A 22,706-nucleotide genomic window follows, 5' to 3' on the forward strand; every position below is an offset into this window, starting at 1 on the left:
GAGGAAACAGTGTGCCTACTCTCCTGCTCAAGAGCTTAGAATAGTGCCAGATACATAATAGGTGCTTAGTAAATAGTTGTTGGATGAATGTATGATAGAAATTAGGTGATTAGGAAATGCAGCACACACATTGGAAAATACTTAACAAGAAGCTTCATAGTCATAGTCACTGACTTAAAGGTCTTATCTAAAAATTGGGCCAGTATTTGCACCAGGCTTTTCCGAATATCTCCATTAAAAGGGGTGGTTTCATCAGAGAACTTGAAATGAAACTAAAAACAGGATTAAATGGACATTTGAATGGGTTAAATCTCTCCAATCCAGATGAAACTGATCAATCATTTATCATTGTTGGTTGAAGGAAAGAAAAGGAAATGTTTACCATAGTACTTGGTCAGATATGATGTGGCACCAATGAATGAAAGGTAATTAATGAACTGGAAGAGGATTTCCAACTTAAAAATACCCAATACAGAGGTATAGCTCATATATTCACATACTCATTCATTAACAAATAGGTATTGTTAGTATATACAAAAAACATTAGTTATTACTGTTTATGGCATGCTTGTTATATATTAAGTAAAGCATATTTTAATTTTCACAGCCCTAGATATTGTGCATAATTTCTTCACCTCATTTCTTAAAAACTAGAAATCTGTACAATTGTATAGTTTGCTCAAGGTTGTACAACTGTGCATTAAACACAGGTCTGTCACATCCCATTGCCTCTTTCACTATATTCTAGGCATCAGAAGAAAAATAACTGGGTGCCTACCCTACCCAGTAGAGTAAAAGGCACACAAATAAAGATAGCGAAATGTAGGAAGTATTTTAATAGAGGAATATAGAGAAAGCTACAAGGAGTTGGGAGGGAGTTTATGCTCTGCTGGATGAGGGGAGATGGTGTGGAGAAAATCGTACACCCTGTAGAGAAGGTGAGGCTGAAATGTAATGAGAAAGAAAAGAGAAGTTTAACAAGTAGGCATAGGGAAAAGCTCAGTCCAGTCAGAGAAGATAGTACAGAATGACATTTGAGGCAGCAGTAAACTTCACATACTCTGAGAGTGGCAAAAGTCTTGTTATGGCTTGAGCTTGTTGTGTTTGAAAGAGCAGTAAGAGAGGATGCTGGAAGAATGGAAGGAAGCCAATCATAAAAGGTAAGCTTTATGGAGAACCAACAAAAACCTTTAATTAGGGAAGACATTTGCCAAGTAGAATATTGTGGCAGCAGTAGGAAGAATGGATGGAAGTGAGCTGTAATTAGAGGCAAGGAGGATATTTAAAGGTTACACAAAGACCCAAGAGTATGGCTAGGAGCAGAAACGAGGACAGCTTTGCTGGTGTTAGAACCAACGCGACCTGGTTGTTTACCATCCTCTGTTATCTTTTGTCAGACCGAAAACCTTTAAGCCATTTTAAAAAGTCTATGGGTACTTGTTTTGATCAGGTGTTGAATTATTTTTAATATTTTAAAGCCATGTCAGAATAATTTGAGCTTTTAAAATCAATTTGAAAAATCTAAAGTTTTGTGGGATATTGAAATATAAATGAAAATTAAAAATACATGATTTATTAGAAGACAGAATCATGTCTGTACTAAGATATCTGCTGAGTAATACAGTAGCAAGGACTTGTAAATTTAATGTGCCAACAACTGTAATAACCACATTAAAATCTAGACAAGTCAGGCTAACTTTGTTGTAAGCATCCTGAATACTGACAATATTGATAATTTGTTTTTTTCTTTTTGTATATAGATGTCCATGTATATGGACAATCTCTACATGTGCAACTAAAGATAGAAGGATATTAACCTCATGTTGTCTTAGAAATAGTACCTGAGTTCATTCATACCATTATGTAGTAGGATTTGGTATAAGTATTAATCTGTAGTTCAGTTTATGAGATGTGTATATATTTTTTCCTTTTCAATCTGAAGGCAGTATATGTTTAAACCAGCAGTCACTGTTCTTGATTATAGCTGACTTCTATGTACTACACTTCAATAGATCTGATCTTTCTATCTTAAAATTACCAGGCAACTCTTGGTTCTGAAACTGGTTGGCACAAACCCTTGAGAACCGAGCAGTGTGAGCCTCATTGACAATATCACCCTTGTCCCCAGGAACCTTGTTATCCTTCTTCAATCGTATCTCATTAGTCACTTCCAATACTTTTGATCCTTCTTTGTGAATTTAGCGGTCCAGATTTATGTGGAGACACTAAATTTCTTATGCAGTTGGGCAGTCTCCGAGTAAAGGCAAGAGATTTCCCCGATCTAATTTGGTCTGTATTTCTTAGTAGGAGTTTCTTCTCAGCATTAACAGGAGCTTGTGTGCGCATAATTCTATGTGTGTGCGCCTGTGTATGTGTGGGTGCTGCCTGATATGACTATTAGACCTTACATAATTTCATTTCTTTTACTAGAATTTTAATGTGACTATTCTATATTAAATGCAGCATTCATCAATGTGGTTTGCTTTCAGGAACACTAGGAATATGCCATTGTAAAAATTACTTTCTCACCAAATTATATATGTTAAATATATTTTTTAAGTTTGCCATTGTCTTATAGTGATAGAAATGGAAAGGTTAATAGACGATTTTCTTCATGAGATTCATAACAAGAAAACTAAGTAACATTGTTAGACATTACTGAGTTTCAGGTAAGAAGGGAAAAGGTTCCAGAGGAAAAATAAAATACTAGGTTTTAGTTACTCAAACTCACATTTTAGCAGTTAGATTGGAATTTGTCTATCAAGATAAATTGAAAATATATTTTAAATGCTGAGTATTAAGAGACAGAGAAAATAATGATTAATGATAAGAGCAGGTAACATTTATTGTGTAGTTACTAAATGACAAGTAGTGTTTGAAGTATTTATAATCTACAAAAACAGCTCTGTATGCAGATATTCTTATTATCCCCACTGTGCGGGTAAGGAAATTGAGGTTTAGAGAGGTTAAAAGACTTTTCCAAGGTCAAATGGCTGCTTCTGACAGAAAGACGTACAGTCTGTGAGAGGGTGGATAATGGGTGTGAATAGTCTTTGCACATATTACATACATTCACGTGCTCATTTTAAAAATACCACTTAGACAAAGGCCTCACCAGCAAGAAAATCTATAGTATGCATGAAAAAAAAACTCACACACACACACACACACACACATTCTCTCTCTCTCTCTCTCTCTCTCTCTCTCTCTCTCTCTCTCTCTCTCTAATTTGGAGTTCTTAAAATTTGATCATAATTGCATATTCATTCTTCTATGGCTTCCAACTTCATTGCTCAGCTCTGAGTTTCTGATTTTTTTTAAACTCACATATTTTATTTCCACTTTCAAGGTCTAAATAAAAGATCTTCAGGGCATTTCTTGTTGTTTATCCAGAATTTAGCAGGCTATGTATTTACTGAAATATTACTCTAAAATACAGAATAGAAATTTAACAATTTATCTACATATGTAATTACAAATACTAACATTTCTCATGACTGTGAAGTACTATCAATGGAAGATATTGTATTTTCTTTAGATAATTATGCTGGTTTATATTTACAGATTAGATAATGTTCCTAAATTTGAAATGAAAATTTTCAACTAGCTGATTCTAATGAAGAGTATCTTATAATGTGAGCGTGTTAGGGGGTTGAGCAGAAGGAATATTGTTTTACACAACATAAACAGAATTACACTCTGCTTTATGTAAAAAAAAATATTTTTGTTCAAGGAAAAAAAATTATTGACCACACTAAAACAATACGGTGTCATGTCAGAAGCCATTGTCTATGTGAGACACTTAAAGAGATGAGTTCCTTACAGTATTTTAATCTAGCTGAGGAAAGAACTGGAGTAAAAATATGCTTGTTAATTCAGTTCTCATTCCTAAACTTACTTGACCTTCACACCAACCCTATAGGCTCTCTAGGATCCTTCATATAGCCATATCCGTTTTTTTTAGGTGAAAAGAACAGAAGCCTAAGAAGTTAAGTGATTTGTTTTAAATAGCATGTTGTACCAGTGATTGTGATTCTAGGCTGTCAAAGTTGTTAATAATTCATTTGGTTTTGATAATACTAGGAAGAGAAAAACTTAGAGTGCTCAAAGGATAAAATGATATTTTGACCTTGGGGCTCCTATATTTCTGACGTTTCTTGTACAAAATATAGCCTTCTCCCTCCCCAAATCTTACAGTTACCATTTTATTTAAAGTGACATTAAATCCTTCCATTAAGACACATGATATTAGATCCTAGTGTCTTCTGTTCCCCTTGCATTACTCTTATTTTCTTTAATAATAAAGTGGATTTCTTCTGAGCTCCTCTGTGCTCTACAATTTGTAGATTTCATTAAAGCAGAACAGCTGTGTTCTGGGCATTGGCCAGGTGCTCAATCTGCAGGAAACTAAAGTGATAGGGGGCAAGGCCAGAAATCTCAGTAATACAGGGGCTAGACAACTGACAAGGACAAGGGCCTTTTCATATTTTTACCACATTAACTGTAGGAATAAGGCTTATCTCCTCATCAAGGTCCTTGTGTGCCTCAGAGCCTTCTGCTCTCCCATCCTCAGTGGGAGGTGGATTCTGGTGCCTGAGACGTGATTAGAGAGATTAGATTTGGTCTTCCTATCTCCCTGTACCTTATTAATCTTTCATTTACACTGGGATTAGATGAGATTCCATTAGCCAAATCCACTGAAAAGATTCATTCATTTTAATATTTATGCACACTGTCTACTCCTTAAAGTGGATTCTTTTTTTCCCTGTGCACTTAATTAGATCAGTAGGTTTCTTCTTATTAACATCTTTCTTTTCAGAGATGAGGGTTGGTGAATAAAATTAGTGACATCTGGCTCAGCTCATCTGATAATGCAACTCTTTTTGTGACTACCTTATTTCATATGGTATGAAGTGCACATTTGTCACAAAAGATATTTTTTTTTTTACAATCATACTTAGAATCAGTGCTGAATCTAAAACTAAACAAAGTCACAAATATTGTCCAAAAATGAAAGGTGTGGAGGAGGTAACATTTAAGGGCACTAAGAACTAGATTTGAAACCCTTGCTTGCTTGTTTAAGGTTGAGAATAGTAAGAGTTTCCAAAACTAAAACCGAAAATTTGCCGAATCCAAAGAGTGCCAAAATGTAGAATGAAATACAGACATAATTTACTATTACGAAGAAGTATTTTTAATATATAATCTTTTATTTTATAGAAGTTTCCTGTGGCTTTTTATTGACACTATTCATTGGGTACTGCTTTTTTTTCTCCCAAAGTTGATCAGTTGTATTTGTAGTTATACTTGAACAGGATTTCTCAACTGAGGCACTATTGACTTTTTAGGATTGATAACTCTGTGGGGTCTATCCTGTGCATTGTAGGCTGTTTAAAGCATCTCTGGCCTCTACTCACTAGATGCCAGTAGCACCCAACTAGTTGTGACCGTGAAAAATGTCCTAGACATCACAAATATTTTCTGGGGTGAAATGTACGTCTTAATTAGGAACTATTGTGCTACAAAGATATAGGCCATCTTGTTTTTTTTCGATTTAAAATTCTGGATAATCAGAGCTACACAAAAAGTTTTGAAAAGCCTAGAAATAAATAGCTCATAGGCAGGAATTTTGGAATCTAGTACACTTGTTTGAGTGCCATCTTTACAGCTTGTACTGTGTAACCTTTTGAGATTTTATTTTTGTTTTTTGTTTTGTTTTGTTTTTGAGGTGGTGTCTTATTCTGTCACCCAGGCTGGAGTACAGTGGCGCCATCTTGGCTCACTGCAACTTCTGCCTATTGGGTTCAAGCAATTCTCCTGCCTCAGCCTCCCGAGCACCTGGGACTGCAGGTACATGCCACCTCGCCCGGCTAATTTTTGTATTTTTAGTAGAGAGGAGTATTGTATTTTATCACATTGGTCAGGCTGGTCTCGAACTCCTGACCTCATGATCTACCTGCCTCAGCCTCCCAAAATGCTGGGATTACAGGCATGAGCCACCATGACGGGCTGAGATTTTATTTTTGTTTTCTTAAAAGGAAGATAATACTAATATTCTATGTATAGTGTCATTTTAAAAGTTAAATGAAATGCTGCTTGTGAAATCATGAATACTTGGCATACAGTAAGTGCTTAATAAATATTACTAAGTAAATATTTGTTAGTAGCAATAGCATATGCTAATTTTTATCTCAATGCAAGGCTGTAATAAAATAGTATAAATTACATGAAATAGCAAACATTTTTGGGCTGTTCTCTTGCTTTACTTATTTAACTGTATGATACTCAGTAGTATTAAACAAAATACTTTTTAGTATGTAGTTTCTTATGTATCTCCAGTAGCTACATCTTTTATGAAAGACTTATTAAAGTTATTTTGTATTTTAAGTAAATCATAACAAATCTTTTTCTTTTTTCTACATAATTCTGCTTCATTAGAAAGCTGTAGGTGAGGGGACAGAGATTCAGTTTTAAAAGATAATTTCTGGATCTAATATACAGCATGGCTTGGATAGTTAACAATATCATATTGTATACTTGTAATTTTCCAGGAGAATAGATCTTAAATTCAATTTCCCCAGCCTCCACCCTAATGGTAGTTATGTAAAGGTGATGGATAAGTTAATTCGCTTGATTTTGATAACTTCACAACATACAAGTATATCAAAACATACTTTATGCTATTTTATATATGTCAATGACATCTCAATAAATCTGTTGAAAACGCTGTAGTTGACATTATAGATAACATTAAGATTTTTCAAATAGTTATATGGTGCCATGAATGTATGGTGAGGCTTCAGACACTGAATAAATCAACAAAATGTTCTCAAACTTAATACAAACTTAATTCAAACTTAAAAGGGAGCAATAGTGCAACATTTTATTGGTTGAAGTTTGCAGAAGAACATTGGATTCAGAGCTCGTCAGATATTCTGTATTCCATGCCATAAACAAGATATAGATAGAAGATCCATGTTTTTCAGAAGAATTAGCAGCAAATGTAAAGGGTTTCTTTTGTGCTGCTACAAATTAGATTTTTCTTTCTTCCCTTGAGAATCCAGACTGAACAATAGGACACTCTAAAAGAGAGAACTGCTGAACACGGAGGCTGTGTTTTTGAAAACTAAATAAACAACGAATAGAGATGTATGCTTGGCATTCTGAATCAATTATCAGTGAAATCCTGTTATGCCATTCAGAATAAAGGCCTCAAAGTCAAGGTTTGCTTTCTAAGCACTCACTGCTTTTTGTAGGCTTGGCCTTGGACATCTATAAAAGACTTAATTTTTAGAAAATTGAATTTTTCAACAGGGATAAAGATCTTCATTTCTTAAAAGTTGATAGAAAATGAGAACTAATTTCACTCCTAATATAAGACAGTTAGCCAAATTTGTCAGTAACTGGTAGTAGGTTCAAGGCTAGATTGGCATTGAGCAGTCTTGTACAGTGAAAAAATATTGACCGCTCATGTACTTCTAATCTCATTTCAAGCAAGAAACTAGACGTGTGTGTGAATGTAAAGCATTACTATTTGTCAGGGGTAGGGAAGAAAAACAGAGCAACTGTGGAAATAATATCCAATAAATAATATAATATCATATAGAACAGGAGTCCCCAACCATGGGCCATGGACTAGTCTGGGTCCCTGACCTGTTAGGAACTAGGCCACGCAGCAGGACAGCCTTACTTCCTGAGCTCTGCCTTCTGTCAGGTGAACAGCAGCATTAGAGTCTCATAGGAGCATCAACCCTGTTGTGAATGGCACATGTAAGAGATCTAGGTTTCATGCTCCTTATGAGAACTTAATAATGCCTAGTGATCTCAGGGGGAACAGTTTCATTATGAAACAATCTCCCACCTCCATTTGTGGAAAAATTATCTTTAACAAAATCAGACCCTGATGCCAAAACAGATACAGAATATATAATTGATAATATAAAATATAATAATAATTTTAAATAATACCAATTTATAGAATATTAATATTATTAAATATATGTCTTCAAATAAAAGGAGTTTTGCTTGTGATAAAAAATATTTTAAGTTTTTTATTTAGTGAAAATTATTCTGGAATTTTTATATTAAACATTATTTGGCTAGTAGTTTATATTGACATTTCCACAATTAAAATCTTTTGAGTTTTGATTGTTTGCTCTGGACATTCAAATAAATATTATGACTTATAGAATAATCATTGCATTTTGAAGTCTTTGTAATATACAATAACAAGTTAAAATGTTTTTTGGTGAATTTTGTTGAAATTTATTGAACTTTAGTGAATTAGAATTCTACCATTATTTTCTGAAATTAGGTTTTTTATGAATGAAAAATAGTTTCATAATCTAGAGTAATATTTGCTGAGAATAATTTTCTAAGGAATTTGGCCTTGTTTTATTTTTCCTATCATGAAATAATCATGTTTCATACCTTTTATTTTTTAACAACTATGGTGTCAGGAAAACAGGAAGGACTAAAACTACTTTCTGAGAATAGAGAAAGGCACCAGCATAACCACATAAACCCTTTATAATATAAAACAAACGATCTTCTGAAAACAACTTTTAATTTCAAAAAGCACTTGACTTTTACCTGAATAGTGAGTCTAAAAAATCTTCCTAAATATACTTTACTTACACATTGAGAGAGACAGAAACAGAGATGGGGTTAAGGTGGGGCAGAGGAGAGGGAGAGATGAAGGAAGAGAAAGAGAGATAACGTGTGTGTTAGTAGAATGGAAATGACAGAGCAGAACTCATATCCAGGAAATGACACAAACTTAGTATAGCCAGTATTGTGCTTTTAGTGTTATATTATTCCACATCTGCACATTACCCTCTTATTTCAGCATTATTTATCCTGAGTGTGCTAATAGGATAAAGAAGGAGAAATGTTGGGCATCTTAGTAATTCTGGATGAGCTATTTAATTTTTTAAGGTTTAGAAGAAAAAAAGTCTAGTCTTTTCAAGGTACCAGAGTAATATGTGTTTATTAGTCTAATATACTTCATAATGTGGATCAGAAAAATGTATGCAGAAAACCCAAAGTCTAAAATAGTATTCATTCTGGCGTGTTTGATGCTTTACATATTTTCCTTTACATTTTTTAGCTACTTTTAATATTATTTGAAAAAAATGTTCCTAGTGAAGCAATTGAATCCTACTTTCTAGTTTTGATATTTTAAGGAATGTGAATGGTATAATTGAATATGTGATTCTGACTCTATAATACTCTGATTAAGAACTGGAGACCCATATTCTCTCTGTGGTATTAATCTCTTGAAGAACACTGTGTGCATATTGGTAGGTAGATCCTGTCAAACTGCCCCCTACAAAGACTGTAGTAATTTTGCATTCCTGTAAAAGATTCTCTTTGAATTTTGGTTTCTGGACATCCATAAAAAGATTGTGACTAATAGGATAATGATTGCATTAAGAAGTCCCTGTAACTATACACCAGTACATGGAAGTATCTGTATTCTTACATCTTACTACACATTGCGTACTATCAAATTTATAAACCGTACTGATGTGATGGTGTACAATACCAATACTTTCATTCTGAGTCAAATTTAAAATCAGTTCTAGTGCCTAGTCTGGGAATTCCTTATATAATTTGCTCATTTGTAGATGAACACATTTTGAGAAAAATTTTTTCAAATCTACCTTAATAATGGCTTGTCTGAAAAAGAAAATTTACAAAGCATCAACTGGAAATTTTAAAGCATATTGCCAGGATAATAGGAATATTTTAGAGCTTGACTTTTTCCCTCACTATATAAAACTATAATTCACAATTAGTGTATCAATACCCAATACTTAGTAGCTGTTGAGCTATCAAACAAAACTAAGAAAAAGTTAGCAGCCTTGAAAACAAATAAAACTTTATTAAAAATAACTAGATGTTGTTGCCTAATATGAATGAAAGAGTCAAGGAAATTAGAGATAGAATAGATTGGGCATTAATGAAGTCTATCTGGATCATAAATAAACATTTGTTTAATAGAATATTACTATAAAAGTCAAAATGTTTAAGAGAAAGCACAATGCCCCTCTTTCTGTGCTATTTTGTATATTGATATAAATATTCATGCATAATGGGTATCAGTTCAGGTTATCTGTGTGAATATAAATTCTCATATAACTAGCCACTTAGTGTTCATTGGATCATGCTTTTGAATATGAATTCTCCAGTATCTCAGATGCAGGATGGATCTGACGCAGCTCATGAATATTCACACACACACATCTGATCTTTTTGAAAGTAATCGCATCCATAAAGATGAAAATCTTGTTAGTTTTCAATAATGTGGAACTGCATTAGCCTGCTGGTCCCAGAACAGTTTCACAATCACCTTGTTTTTATAAATGATACACACTTTAAAATATAAACGCATAGGCTGTGCATCTTTTTTCACAGAAGCTCTTTTTAATTTTACCTTTAAAAAAGCTTGTATGTGATTTAACCATTATGGTATTCATTTGCTTTCATCACAGAAAAAAGTAGAAAAAGGTTAAGCTGTATCTCTAGTCTTTATCGTAAGCACATTTCCACTGTTCAGAGTGGTCAGAGAGTGTCAAAGGCAGAGTGGCCCAATCTGCTAATCTCTGATGGGTATTTTACACATAAGATTATCTATGTCATCATTTTGTGTTATATTAGGCCCATTAAATTTTTAGTATGCTAGACTTGAGAAGTTATGATCATGAAGGCCAAAAATTAGAAATTATTTTATAACTTAACTACTTTAACCCATATTATGTCCTACATTATAATTGTTTCTCTTCCATTGTAATGAATGGTATATGTCTGTAATGCCTATCCCAGATCAGTTTCTAGTTATAAATATGTATCAGAATCATCACCTGGCCCTTATTGGCACCATGCCCTCATTAACACAACTAACAGTAGCAAAAACAAACAAACAAAAACACCCTATCATTTATGAAGGTAGTGATAAAGTGTCAGCTAGTTTGTTTTTAACACTGATATTGTCAAGCCTCTGAATGAAATTTCCCATCACTAAAATATATATATTTTCATTGTGTAAACACAGTTGATAAGCTATGCTCAACAAACATCTTTTTTTTTTACTCAGGTAGCAGGCTAATTTATGCAGCTATGCCTCCTCAAGTCATCAATAGTTGAGTACTATGGTCTTAAAACTCTGTCCTAAAGTGTCCTATAGGTTTCCTCAGAACTATTTCCGAGGATAAAAAGGAATAACACTCATCCCTCCTCATATTTTGTATGTCACAGTGGTTCTCAAGCAGGACTGATTTTTGTCCCCCAGGGGCCGTCTGACATTCTGGAGACATTTTTGCTTGTCACAACTGGGGGATGGGGAACTACTGGTATCTTGTGGGTACAGGCTAGAGTTGCTGCTAAACATTGTACAGTTCACAAGACAGACCCCACAACAAAAAATAATCCAGGCCAAAATGTAGGGCCACTGTCATATAAAATTTTATTTTCAGAAATTCTCTCCAGAGTGTAAATCTCTTAAGAACATTTTTCAATGAACACAATGTGCCTGTTGGTATTAGATCCAGTCAAACTGTCCTCTAAAATGTCTAAAACTTGTTGATAATGACTGGATTAAAGTGCTTTGATAGGTAGAACAATGAACATATTTAATATTATTTTGTAAATAAATGAAGACAGATTCAGTGTTTAATTATAAATTTGAATTAATTACTTTTTTTTTCTTTTTTTGTTAGCAACAATTGTGTTAAATGAACTCAACTGGACAAGTGCCTTAGATGAAGTTTTCAAAAAAAATCGAGAGGAAGACCCTTCACTGTTGTGGCAGGTTTTTGGCAGTGCCACTGGCCTGGCTCGATATTATCCAGGTAGGTGCTTAGTGATTCAATCATTGTCAAGTTCCAGCCTCAATGTTTCTGGAGAATACTCTGTTATCTTCCCTGACATTGTAAGAAAAATATGATTATATCACACTACTTTTATAAGGAAAGAATATTCTTCTTTACATGGCTTTAGATTGACCAAAATCACTTTAAACTGAAATACCTAAGGAGCAATTGGAACTATTGATACCTGGAATCAGGCCATGCTGCTGTGATACCATAAGCAAGTATCCTTAGGTATATACCTGGAACAGGAAATTACCATCTGTCTTAAAACAGCTCCAAGAAAAAGGCCCAACTGCTCAGCATGCACCAAGCTGTGAGTCATGTTAGAGAGTTGGATTTTATAAATTAATTGAAATATTTATCTTCAGATTTTAAGTCTGAGATTGAAATTTGTAACATAAGTGTTAATGCATTTCTTTAATCAGTAGATGTGGATCCATAAAATGAGTAGGGCAAGAAATAAAATGAAATCACAAAGAAAATAGTTTTTCTCATGTGTCAGGTTGTATTACTTCTGAATGCATCTCAGTGATTGTATATACTCAGTGAAGATGAATATGTCAAAATGAAAAAACCTTTTTATAAATGTGTATTATTATAAAAGAGTAAGGAGAAATAGTAATTTCTATACAAAAATGAAAAATTAATCGCTAGTACATCCTGAAAACCTATTGAAAAAACCTTAAGTCAAATGTCTGTTGGTGTTTTTAACTTCTCCACTTTTTAGAGCAAGATGACAAACATAAAATGCATTTTCCACGTCAAACACATGATCTGAGTTGTAGGATCCATGCTCGATAATTTGGCTTTAAATGGCTACCATATGACTTTAAATAGCATAATTCTTCTTGAGGCTTGGGGGTCCTAAACATATTTAACAAAATCAGTTAGTCTTATAAAAAGTCACAGCAGTACATAGGAGTGAAATAAAAATGTAAAAACATATAGATTTGGATTGTAATATTATAGGAATAAATGAAAGTGTCTGGATATCACCAGATCAAATGGTACTCAAGTTAGGTAAAGACCATATAACTTCTTCAGGGTTGCAAATGCCAGATGGTAAATCAGTAATAATTTTTTCTGTATAAGCCAACACACTAGGAAAGGCCAAGTTTGTATTAAATATTGAAAAAATGAGTTATAAAATATTTTTATTAATATCTGATGTGGAGAATATATCACATAGTTTATCATTATAATAGTGAAATGTTTTCTGTATGGAATATTGTTCACTTTAATACAACCCTGGTAACATAATCTTATTATTTTATTAACATGTTAAATGCTATCAGAAGACTTAAAATTTGAGTATGTAACATAACATAAAGGAAAAAGACAACACTACTCATGCACACAGTAAACCTGATGTAATAAACCTTATAATTATATCAGGTCTTACAAAACATTTATAAATTATAAGACCTGACATAATTTAAAATATAGGAAATAGACATCTGATATCCTATCCAGTAATATACAAATATAAGAATATATTTGTCAATAACTTACAGCATTATATAGCTTTTAAGAATATTATATATTCCATATATAAATAACTAAGGGAAAGAAGGAAACAATTATTTAAAGAAAATTAGGATGATAATGAGCAACCAATCATCAGAGAATGATGATGTCCAGTGAGAGAGACAAGGGTTACAAAAGAAAACAAGAGAGGAAGGAAAGAATGGATGCAACATGGGAGAGAAAACATGGGGATCAAGAGGTATTGTAAAGATCAAGCAGAGATGAAAAGATTAGTTGTATTATGAATGCTTTTCAAAAATGGTTGTTTTAACAAATAGCAGTTAACTTCAAAAATTAATAAAACACATTCTGTAATTTATTTCAAATGCTGAGGGATGATGGCTTTAATTTTTTAATGCTTATATATTTTCAAATGTGTTGACATTTATTCATTTCATGTTGGAAAACATATTTAGCAGAATTCATGTGGTTTTGATAGAGGCAGGAGACAGACAAAATCTGAGAAGAGAGGGGAGGGTTTCTGGTGTAACACTACCTTCAAGCCGAAGACAGTTCAAAACCTATCTGTAATTCCCAGGTAAATCTTTGGACCAGATTGAGAATCTCTCTTCCTGTTTGACATGTTTTCCTCTGATTGATCCCCACCCTTCACCTATTTTACACACAACTACCCTTTCCTAATTGGTTTTTTTACACTGTCATGCCCACCTTTGAATGGTGCCTTTGTTTTATTCTTTTTTGTATACTTACAAACCATTCAACATGAATTCCCTATTCTGAGTCCATAAAAGCCCTAGACCCAGCCACACTGAGCAAGAGACCATCTAACATCAGGTGGGGGATGACCCTTACATTCCCTCTCCTCTGAGAGCTTTCTCAGTGCTCAATAAGATTCTTCTCTGCCCTCCCTACCTGTCAATTGTCCTCATTCTTCTTGGACATGTGATGAGAATGTGGGACCCACAGAATGTGGGTGCAAAGAAGGTTGTAACACTATGGCCCTCTGGCCTCTGCTGGTGGACAGCAGCTACCCAACACACCAGGAAGCAGTGTCAGGGCTGAGCCAGCCTGGGAGCCGTGGACCAGAGTGAAGCAAGGGCCTGACAGAGCTGTTAATGTGCCACCGTCTGTCAGGCTGCAGATAGCAGGACTGAAAGAGCTAATTAGCATGCTGTAATGCATGCTTCAGGGTCAGGGGCACCCCTGCCTGGGCACCACCATGTTCCTCCATTCAGGGTGCCAGAGTCCACCAAAGGAGTCACTTTCAACATGCCTAGTCTAGCCACAAGCCCCATACAGAGCCTGCTTCTGTACCAGCACTTGGAATAGCTGATCCGGAGCCTGCACTCACTTGCTCACACACTCCCTCCCACTCCCTCCCATCAAGGGCTGAGTGCACAGTTGCGGAGACCATGGGATCCATGCCAGAGTGCAGGCTGGGTGCTGACCAGCAGGCAGAGAAGAAGGGCTGTCTCCTCTGGTGAACTCAGGCCCAAGCAAGGCCTGGGTAGGGACGTCACTGGCTGGAGGTTTCTGGCTGGCAAAGTAACAGAGAAAAGTCCTGCATCAGTCTCTGCAGAACATTAGGTGTGGAAGCCACCCTGTTCCCACTCAGAATATCTAGTTTTTATGTAAGAGTTTGGCAAGCAAATTGACTCACTAAATGACAGTCAGGTTGAATTCATTTACCTGTTACAGGAAGGTCTGTAAAATAGCCAACTTGACTGCTGTGGAATACACTTGAATCAATTTTAGTTTAGTGAATCTGTTACTGAGTTGCTCTTTATGACAATAATGATAAAATAGAATCAAGTCATTAGTAAACACATTAAGAGAATGTTATAATTTTTAAAGTAGATGACTGTGTTTCTGTTTTTGTAAGACCATATTCTCAACACATTTAACATGATCACCAAGTTTAAAGCTTTGTTTAAATGATGCGATTAAAAACATTTTTTGGATAGACTATATACTTCTGATTATTTCATTTTGATAGAAGCAAAGTAATGCTGTTTATTCTGTGTTAAATCAGAGGTCAGAAATAGTCTTTCAATATTTTGATTATCTTAATGGTAAGTGGAAACAGCATATATGTTACTTCTACTTAAATGAAATTTCACATAGAAGACCGTCAGGCCAGTATCTCCCTACAAGCTGTGGTAACCTGTGTAGATCTCTTAAGCCTTCTGAGTCCTAATCATCAAGTTTCAAAAATTGGAACACTAATAACTTCTCAGTTTATCCCCTGGGGGTTATTGTGGTCAATGAGATAATATGATGAAAAGTACTCTGAAAATAGGAAACAGTAGGCGTTTCTACAATAGTACATGTCAACTAGAATAATTTGGCCAAAATGCAGCTTTCTCTTTATCTCGGACATTTAAGAACATAATTGAAGTTTACAAATGAGTTGACAAAGAAACTGAAATAGAACTCTGGAAGGAATCTAAACATGACTAAGTCATAAAGTCAGGCAATAATACCACATAGTGGAACTGGTCAGAAGGCACAGATTTTAGCCGATGGCCTTAGGTCACTTTTCTGAAGGGTTAGCAGATATGATAAAGGACGTCCAATTAAATTTAAATTTCAAATAAGCAATGAAGAACTTTTCAGTATAATTATGCTTCATGAGATATTTGGGATATACTTTTACTAAGACAGTATTTTTTATTGAAATTCAGACTTAACTGATTGTCTTGTATTTCTTTTTGCTAAATTCATCAACCTTCTTTTTCAGGCTTTCAGTTTCTACATTTGTAATATGGGAAAGTCAACTTCCCATTACTTCACAGTATTGTAAAGATTAAGCAGATTCTATTCATACAGATATAAAATTTTATAATTTTCACTTTTAAATTCTGTAAGCTACCTATTTTTATTTGTGTAAAAGAATACTTGCCACAGAACTATTGAAAACAAACTGTTTGGCAGGATTAGAACCTTCTGATTCACAATAGGACCTAAAAAATATTCTTGTTGATTATTAATGTGCTACTTAGAGCATAGCCACATACCATGAGGTGGGTGAGCAATTTAGATAGATAGATACAGAGATAGATAGATATTTTTTACCCCATCAATATTATGCATCCTATTATGTACCCATAATGATAAAAAAATGTAAACATTTAATTGAAGGGTAACACTACTGTGTGCAACATGTTTTGACACACACACGTTGTAGAATAGCTAAATCTATCTAACTGGTGCCTTACTTAACATAGTTATTATGGTCTATATATCATCTTTAACTAAAGTCACCATTTTATATAATAGATCTCTTAAATTTATTCCTTCTCTCCAACTGTAGTTATGTGTCCTTTGCCTAGCATCTCCACATCTCTTCCTGGCCTGTAACCACCCCAGTCTTTGGTAACCACCATTTGACTCTGTATTCTATGAGATTGACTTTTTTTTTTTTTTTGAGACAGAGTCTCACTCTGTCACCCAGGCTGGAGTGCAGTGGTGTGATCTTGGCTCACTGCAACCTTTGCCCCCTGAGTTCAAGTGATTCTCCTGCCTCAGCCTCCCTAGTAGCAGGGATTACAGGTGCATGCCACCATGCCTGGCTAATTTTTGTATTTTTAGTAGAGACAGGGTTTTGCCATGTTGGCCAGGCTGGTCTCAAATTAGTGGCCTCAGGTGATTCATCCACCTTGGCCTCCCAATGTGCAGAGATTACAGGCGTGAGCCACCATGCCCAGCCAAGATTCACTTTTTTAGATTTGACAGTAATTACATTCTTGAACCAGATAGCCAGGACATAAACCCCACCTCCACCACTTTGAATGACGATGACCTTTGGAAAATCCTCATTGACCTCAGTTGTGAAACAAGGAGGATAACAATATTTAAATTGTAGAATTGTTAAGAGTAAGAAGCATTAAATCTGTTGGAGCATATTGCCCAGATATAGGGGAAAGTTAGAGTACTCTCATGATTTTCAGTTATCAGATTATTTAAAATACATAGAAACATGACTTTCAGTGAGATCTCTAGAGCTAGCATAATAAAAGGTCCCTATGCGGTGCTGATTCAAAAAAGTAGTTTTGTAATTAGTGGAGATTTAAACTCTTAACATCTGTCCTTGGACTGAACAGGAACCTGCTTTATAATTTCATTGATGTATATGGAAATAAGCTATGAAAATCATTGTTGTCTATCCTGTTTCTCCTTCCCTTCTTTTTTTTTCACTCTTTTTCCACCTCTCTCTTCTTCGTCTTTCTACTTTCCTCGGACAGTAGGTAGGCTGTGTTATAATAAAAGGAATATTGTACTGTGAGTTCTAGGTTCATATAGAAACTGTCATCAGCATCACTTTGTACTTTAAGTCGTGTTCTGTTTCTGTGCCTATTTCTTCATAAGTAACTTGGGATGATTGAACAAAATGATTTCCAAAGCAAGCACTAATTATATCTGCTTATAGCCTACTGTTTGTAGCATTTGCTACATCCACAGTCTTAGTTTTGCAGGATGAATAAAGAGACTTGCCCTAGTCATACAGCTAGTTCTTTCCTTTAGAAGCTCTTAATTTATTTGTGTAAATTAACTTTACTTGTATTAAAAACTGCTTTCAGTAGCTATCAACTTTGTGAATTCTTATGCATCATAAAAACCATGATAAAAACTGCTCATTTTACCTATAAATGTCTCCTGAAATTGAACCAATTGCTGCAGTAATCGGGATTGTAATTAGAAATCAGTGGCTCATTGAAATGCCAATGTAGGCAGCACTTATTCTTTTTTTGGACAATTAGTTGTATTTATTAAGAAAGAGAGAAAACTAAAAATCTACTTCATCTCCATATGACATTTACTTAATGTCTTAGTAATTATTTGTTCTTTCTCTGCCCTGCCTCATTTGTTAATTTCAAAACTATGAGATTATAATAAAGGGACCTAATATATGTTAAGTTAATGTAAAACAGACCTCTGAGAAACATCTTCCTGTTGCTATTTCTGCTAGGATTTTGCAGAATGAAATGCAAAAGAATCTGTTACAAAGTATACGAAGTGACTTTTTTTTTTTTAAATACAGGTAGCCAATAGTTCTTAAATTGTATACCACTTTTTGAGCAACAATTTAAGAATATTTTAAGCTTCAAATAGCAGATGACAAGGTAGTCCAAAGAATACCTTTCAAAGTTTAGTCATAAACAGAGCATTTTTGATATATTTCTAGCCAATTAGAAGAAAACGGAATAGCAGTAGCACCTCAACATTTATAATGTTTATAGAAGTACTGCTTTCAGTTATCTCTAAAAATGCCTGATTTGTTTTTTTACTTTAACATTTGTTTATGGATACATAGTTCAAGTATAAATGTATACATTTATTAATCATTATATAAACAAACTTTAAATTGAACTGATTATTACATTTTATGCTAATAATTATTAAAGTCCAGTATATTACTTAGGACTCTTACTAGCTACCAATTACAGAAAATTTAAAATAATTGTGATTTTTAATACTACAGAAGTTTGGTTTTTTACTCATGTCAATCAGAGTTAACATAGACTGGGGAAGGTAGGGAAACTACACAAATAAGGGGTCTGCACCCTGTGCACCCCAGATCTCATAACTCTGTCATTCTCTGCTTATGGCCTCTGCATTAGAGTCTATCACTGTTACTTATACTCTTTCTTAGAAGTAAAGAATGGTATTCTTGGCCGGGCACGGTGGCTCATGCCTATAATCCCAGCACTTTGGGAGGCCGAGGCGGGTGGATAACGAGGTCAAGAGATTGAGACCATCCTGGTCAACAAGGTGAAATCCCGTCTCTACTAAAAAATAAAAAAAAAAATTAGCTGGGCATGGTGGTGAGCGCCTGTAGTCCCAGCTACTAGGGAGGCTGAGGCAGGAGAATTGCTTGAACCCAGAAGGCAGAGGTTGCAGTGAGCGGAGATCGTGCCGTTGCACTCCAGTCTGGGTAACAACAGTGAAACTCTGTCTCAAAAACAAAAGAAAAGAATGGTATTCTTTCATGCCCCCTTTTTAAGGAAACTTCCTGGCAATCACTTAAAGCATTTTCTTTCATTTGTTTTTGGCCAGAGTTTAGCGGTCTCTTGGTCATAGTTACCTTCAAAATGTCCACATATCTTCTAAAAGGCAGGGGGCTGCACTAAGTAAGAAGTGGAAAACAGATACTGGAGAACAAAAAGCTTCTCTGCTTTGGTTACTATGTGCACATCTGTGTTTTAAAATAGCAAGTTTTTTCTGCCTTTTAGAAAATTTGCATCTAATTACGGAGTCAAAACTTATACATCTAAATTAAATACATCTTAAATTTAGATTTCAATACAAATTATTAAATAATTAAATACCAAATTACTTAGATCATAGCAGTAGATTTGCTATAGAAATTTTGAAAAAGAAGAGGTAATTATGGATTAGAGTCATAAAAGAGGGTTTATGAACTTTGGATTGAAAATCAAGTCAGTGAGGAAGAAGAGGCAAAACGTTTCGAGGGAAGAATGGCATAAATTAAAAATACGAGGAGATGAACAACTTCTGTTGGAGACTAGTGAGGTCAGTTCATCCAATAGCTTGCTACAGAAAAAGTAATATTGAATCAAAAGGTTTATTAATGGCAGATTCCATGGCCTTGAATGCCAGAATGTTTGGGATTTAATGTGTAGACAAAGTACCACAAACATTCTGGGCACTGTAATGCTATGATTAAAGCGTTTATTGTTATGATGAGAAGGAGAAAGATGGGGAAGCTTGACTAGAGGATACGCTATTTTAATGGTCAGATGTGGAATTTTTAAGATCTGAACAAGGGATCAAATAGGAATTAAAAAAGAATTCTTGAATAGAAATGATGATATCAGATTTTATTGTTTTTTAAACATGAATTTAATGGCTGACATAAGACTATAAGTTGAGTATCATTTTTAAGTTGAATGGATAAGAATATTAAAGCTGTTTACTAAAATTAAAAATCAAAAGTTTTTATTTTGGGAGTAAGGTGTTGAATTTAAGTTAGAACAGTAAAGTTTGAGGTGTTCGTTCACAGCAGGGTACAAAAAGCTCTGTTTATGCTCAAGCGCTGGCTTTGAATTATATGGTTTTCTGTGCTCTATACTATCTACTGATTGTGTTGTGTGGGGGATGCATCTTACATATACACAAAATGATGACATACTGTTTTAAAATTCTCAATTTATCCTGATTATGAAGGCGATTTTCTAGCCTCATATTTGTTGCATTTGTATAACCTTTTCTCTTACCAGAATCTGTCTTTTTTTTCCACAGATAAGGGTTGTAGTAACTGTTGGCCTTATGGTCAGCCGTGGATTCAGTCACACTTAAACTGACTAAATGACATTGCTCACGGATAGCATAGGTAAATAGGATGCTTTAGCTGTTTACAACTTCTAAGATATATCTCTCAATCTCTTTTTTCTTTACATGTTACCAAATTTCCATACTGATGCCATTCATTTTTAGATGCATAAAACATATTTGCTGTGCAATTCATTTATGTTCAGTATACTTGATTATGAAAAATTAAAAAGATTTTCTGTCAAAAAATCAGATATTTTAAGCACTTTCTTAAGTACCCTAAATATAAACTTTTAAAAGATTTCATCACTATCACCATCATCTAAGATTTTGACTTAAAAAACCATGAAACTTGTTTCTGTAGAAACAGTTTATGTTTTTAGTGATGTCATTATTGTCATATAATTGAATTTATTTGCATACAAAAATAAGAAACATGTTTCTCTGTCAAACTTCATGTTTTTCTCTAGGTAGCACATGTCTAACATCATTTCCCAGTAAATTCTCTCCAACACTTGCCTCATAGAACTTTCTGTGCTCATGTTTATTTCCAAGTTACTTAATTATTACATTAGGGACATCTAAATGATTAAATATTTGTGTAACCCTTACTTTATTGAGTATTCCATTTAATTGCTCAACTTGTCCTTGTTGACTGCTACTCCTGCTGACACACAGATATCCCTTTAAGTAAAAATGTTTTAAGTGGGTTATCCGGCATCTTTCTAAATACCAGTAATTCACTTTGTAATAAGGGCTTTTATTTTTGAAATTATAGTGACTTATCCTTGGTTGTAATAACCTGTATGTGTGTATGGGTTTCTTCCCATTGTTTATCTATAAGAAGTTAGGAAGGCTAGGCATGGTGGCTTACGCCTATAATCTCAGCACTTTGGAAGGCTGACGTTGGCAGATCCTGAGGTCAGGAGATCGAGACCATCCTGGCCAACATGGTGAAACCCTATTTCTACTAAAAATATAAAAATTAGCTGGGTGTGGTTATATGCCTGTAATCCCAGCTACTCAGGAGGCTGAGGCAGGAGAATTGCTTGAACCAGGGAGTTGGAGGTTGCAGTGAGCTGAGATCATGCCACTGCACTCCAGCCTGGTGACAGAGCCAGACTCTGTCTCAAAAAAAAGAAGTTAGGGAAAACTTTTTGAAATATTATAGTGGAAATATCAGAAAGTCACTCTCCAACCAATAGAGTGATATCATCTGAATATCATCTGAATATCCTGAATATTGAGTCTCACTGCCCAGAAACAAAATTATAATTCAAAATTGTTTGATTAAATCAATGAAATTAAGTCTGGGCAAAGGAGAAAAGACTGATAAGAACAAGGCAGAACTCCTGTTTCTGAAGAAACTGAAATATCCTGAGGATTCTAATACCAGTAAAAGAAGATTTTTCTCTGGAGGAACTCACAGGTGAAGGAAAAGGAAAACTTTAAGCACATTAAAATATAATGCAAATAAAGAGCTAGTAAAATTATTTCAAAATGATGTAGAAGGCAAGACATGGTGGCTCATGCCTGTAATCCCAGCATTTTGGGAGGTCAAGGCGTGAGGATTGCCTGAGGTTCTGAGTTTGAGACCAGCCTGGCCAATACAGTGAAACCTCATCTCTACTAAAAATACAAAAATTAGCCAGGCATGCTGACAGATGCCTGTAATCCCAGCTATTCAAGAGGCTGAGGCAGTAGAATTGCTTGAACCCTGGAAGGAAAGGTTGCAGTGAGCTGAGATTGCACCATTGCACTCAAGCCTGGGCAACAGAGCAAGACTCTTCTGAAAAAAATAAAAAGTAGTAAAAGTAATGTGGGGTAGAGAGTTAGATTTTCAGCTGTCTGGTGAGTTACACAAGCTGGCATTGGGCAGTTAATGGTATCTGGCTCTTTTACCATGGCATTCAGACCATCCAAAGATTCTAACTCAATCTGAGTCTCTAGTTTTATCTCTTAATGTACAGTTCAAACCTCATTGTTTACCCCTGTATTACATTTTACCCCCTTTTAATTTTTTATTTATTTTCTATTCTATACATCTGCCTT

General features: G+C 34.6%; 1 protein-coding gene across 26 annotated transcripts in view; it reads left to right on the top strand.

Annotated features, from left to right (window-relative positions):
* The window catches only part of CACNA2D1 (calcium voltage-gated channel auxiliary subunit alpha2delta 1), a 500,040-nt gene that overhangs the window by 354,158 nt on the left and 123,176 nt on the right, over positions 1 to 22,706 (top strand). For all 26 annotated transcript variants that reach the window (XM_035253974.3, XM_035253976.3, XM_078342985.1 and 23 more), the window contains exon 7: positions 11,721 to 11,852. In XM_035253974.3, coding sequence (XP_035109865.1) covers positions 11,721 to 11,852 — 132 coding nt within the window. The remainder of the gene's footprint in view (positions 1 to 11,720; positions 11,853 to 22,706) is intronic.

Source organism: Callithrix jacchus, chromosome 11 (assembly GCF_049354715.1).
Source record: "Callithrix jacchus isolate 240 chromosome 11, calJac240_pri, whole genome shotgun sequence".
In the NCBI taxonomy this organism is placed as follows: Eukaryota; Metazoa; Chordata; class Mammalia; order Primates; family Cebidae; genus Callithrix; species Callithrix jacchus.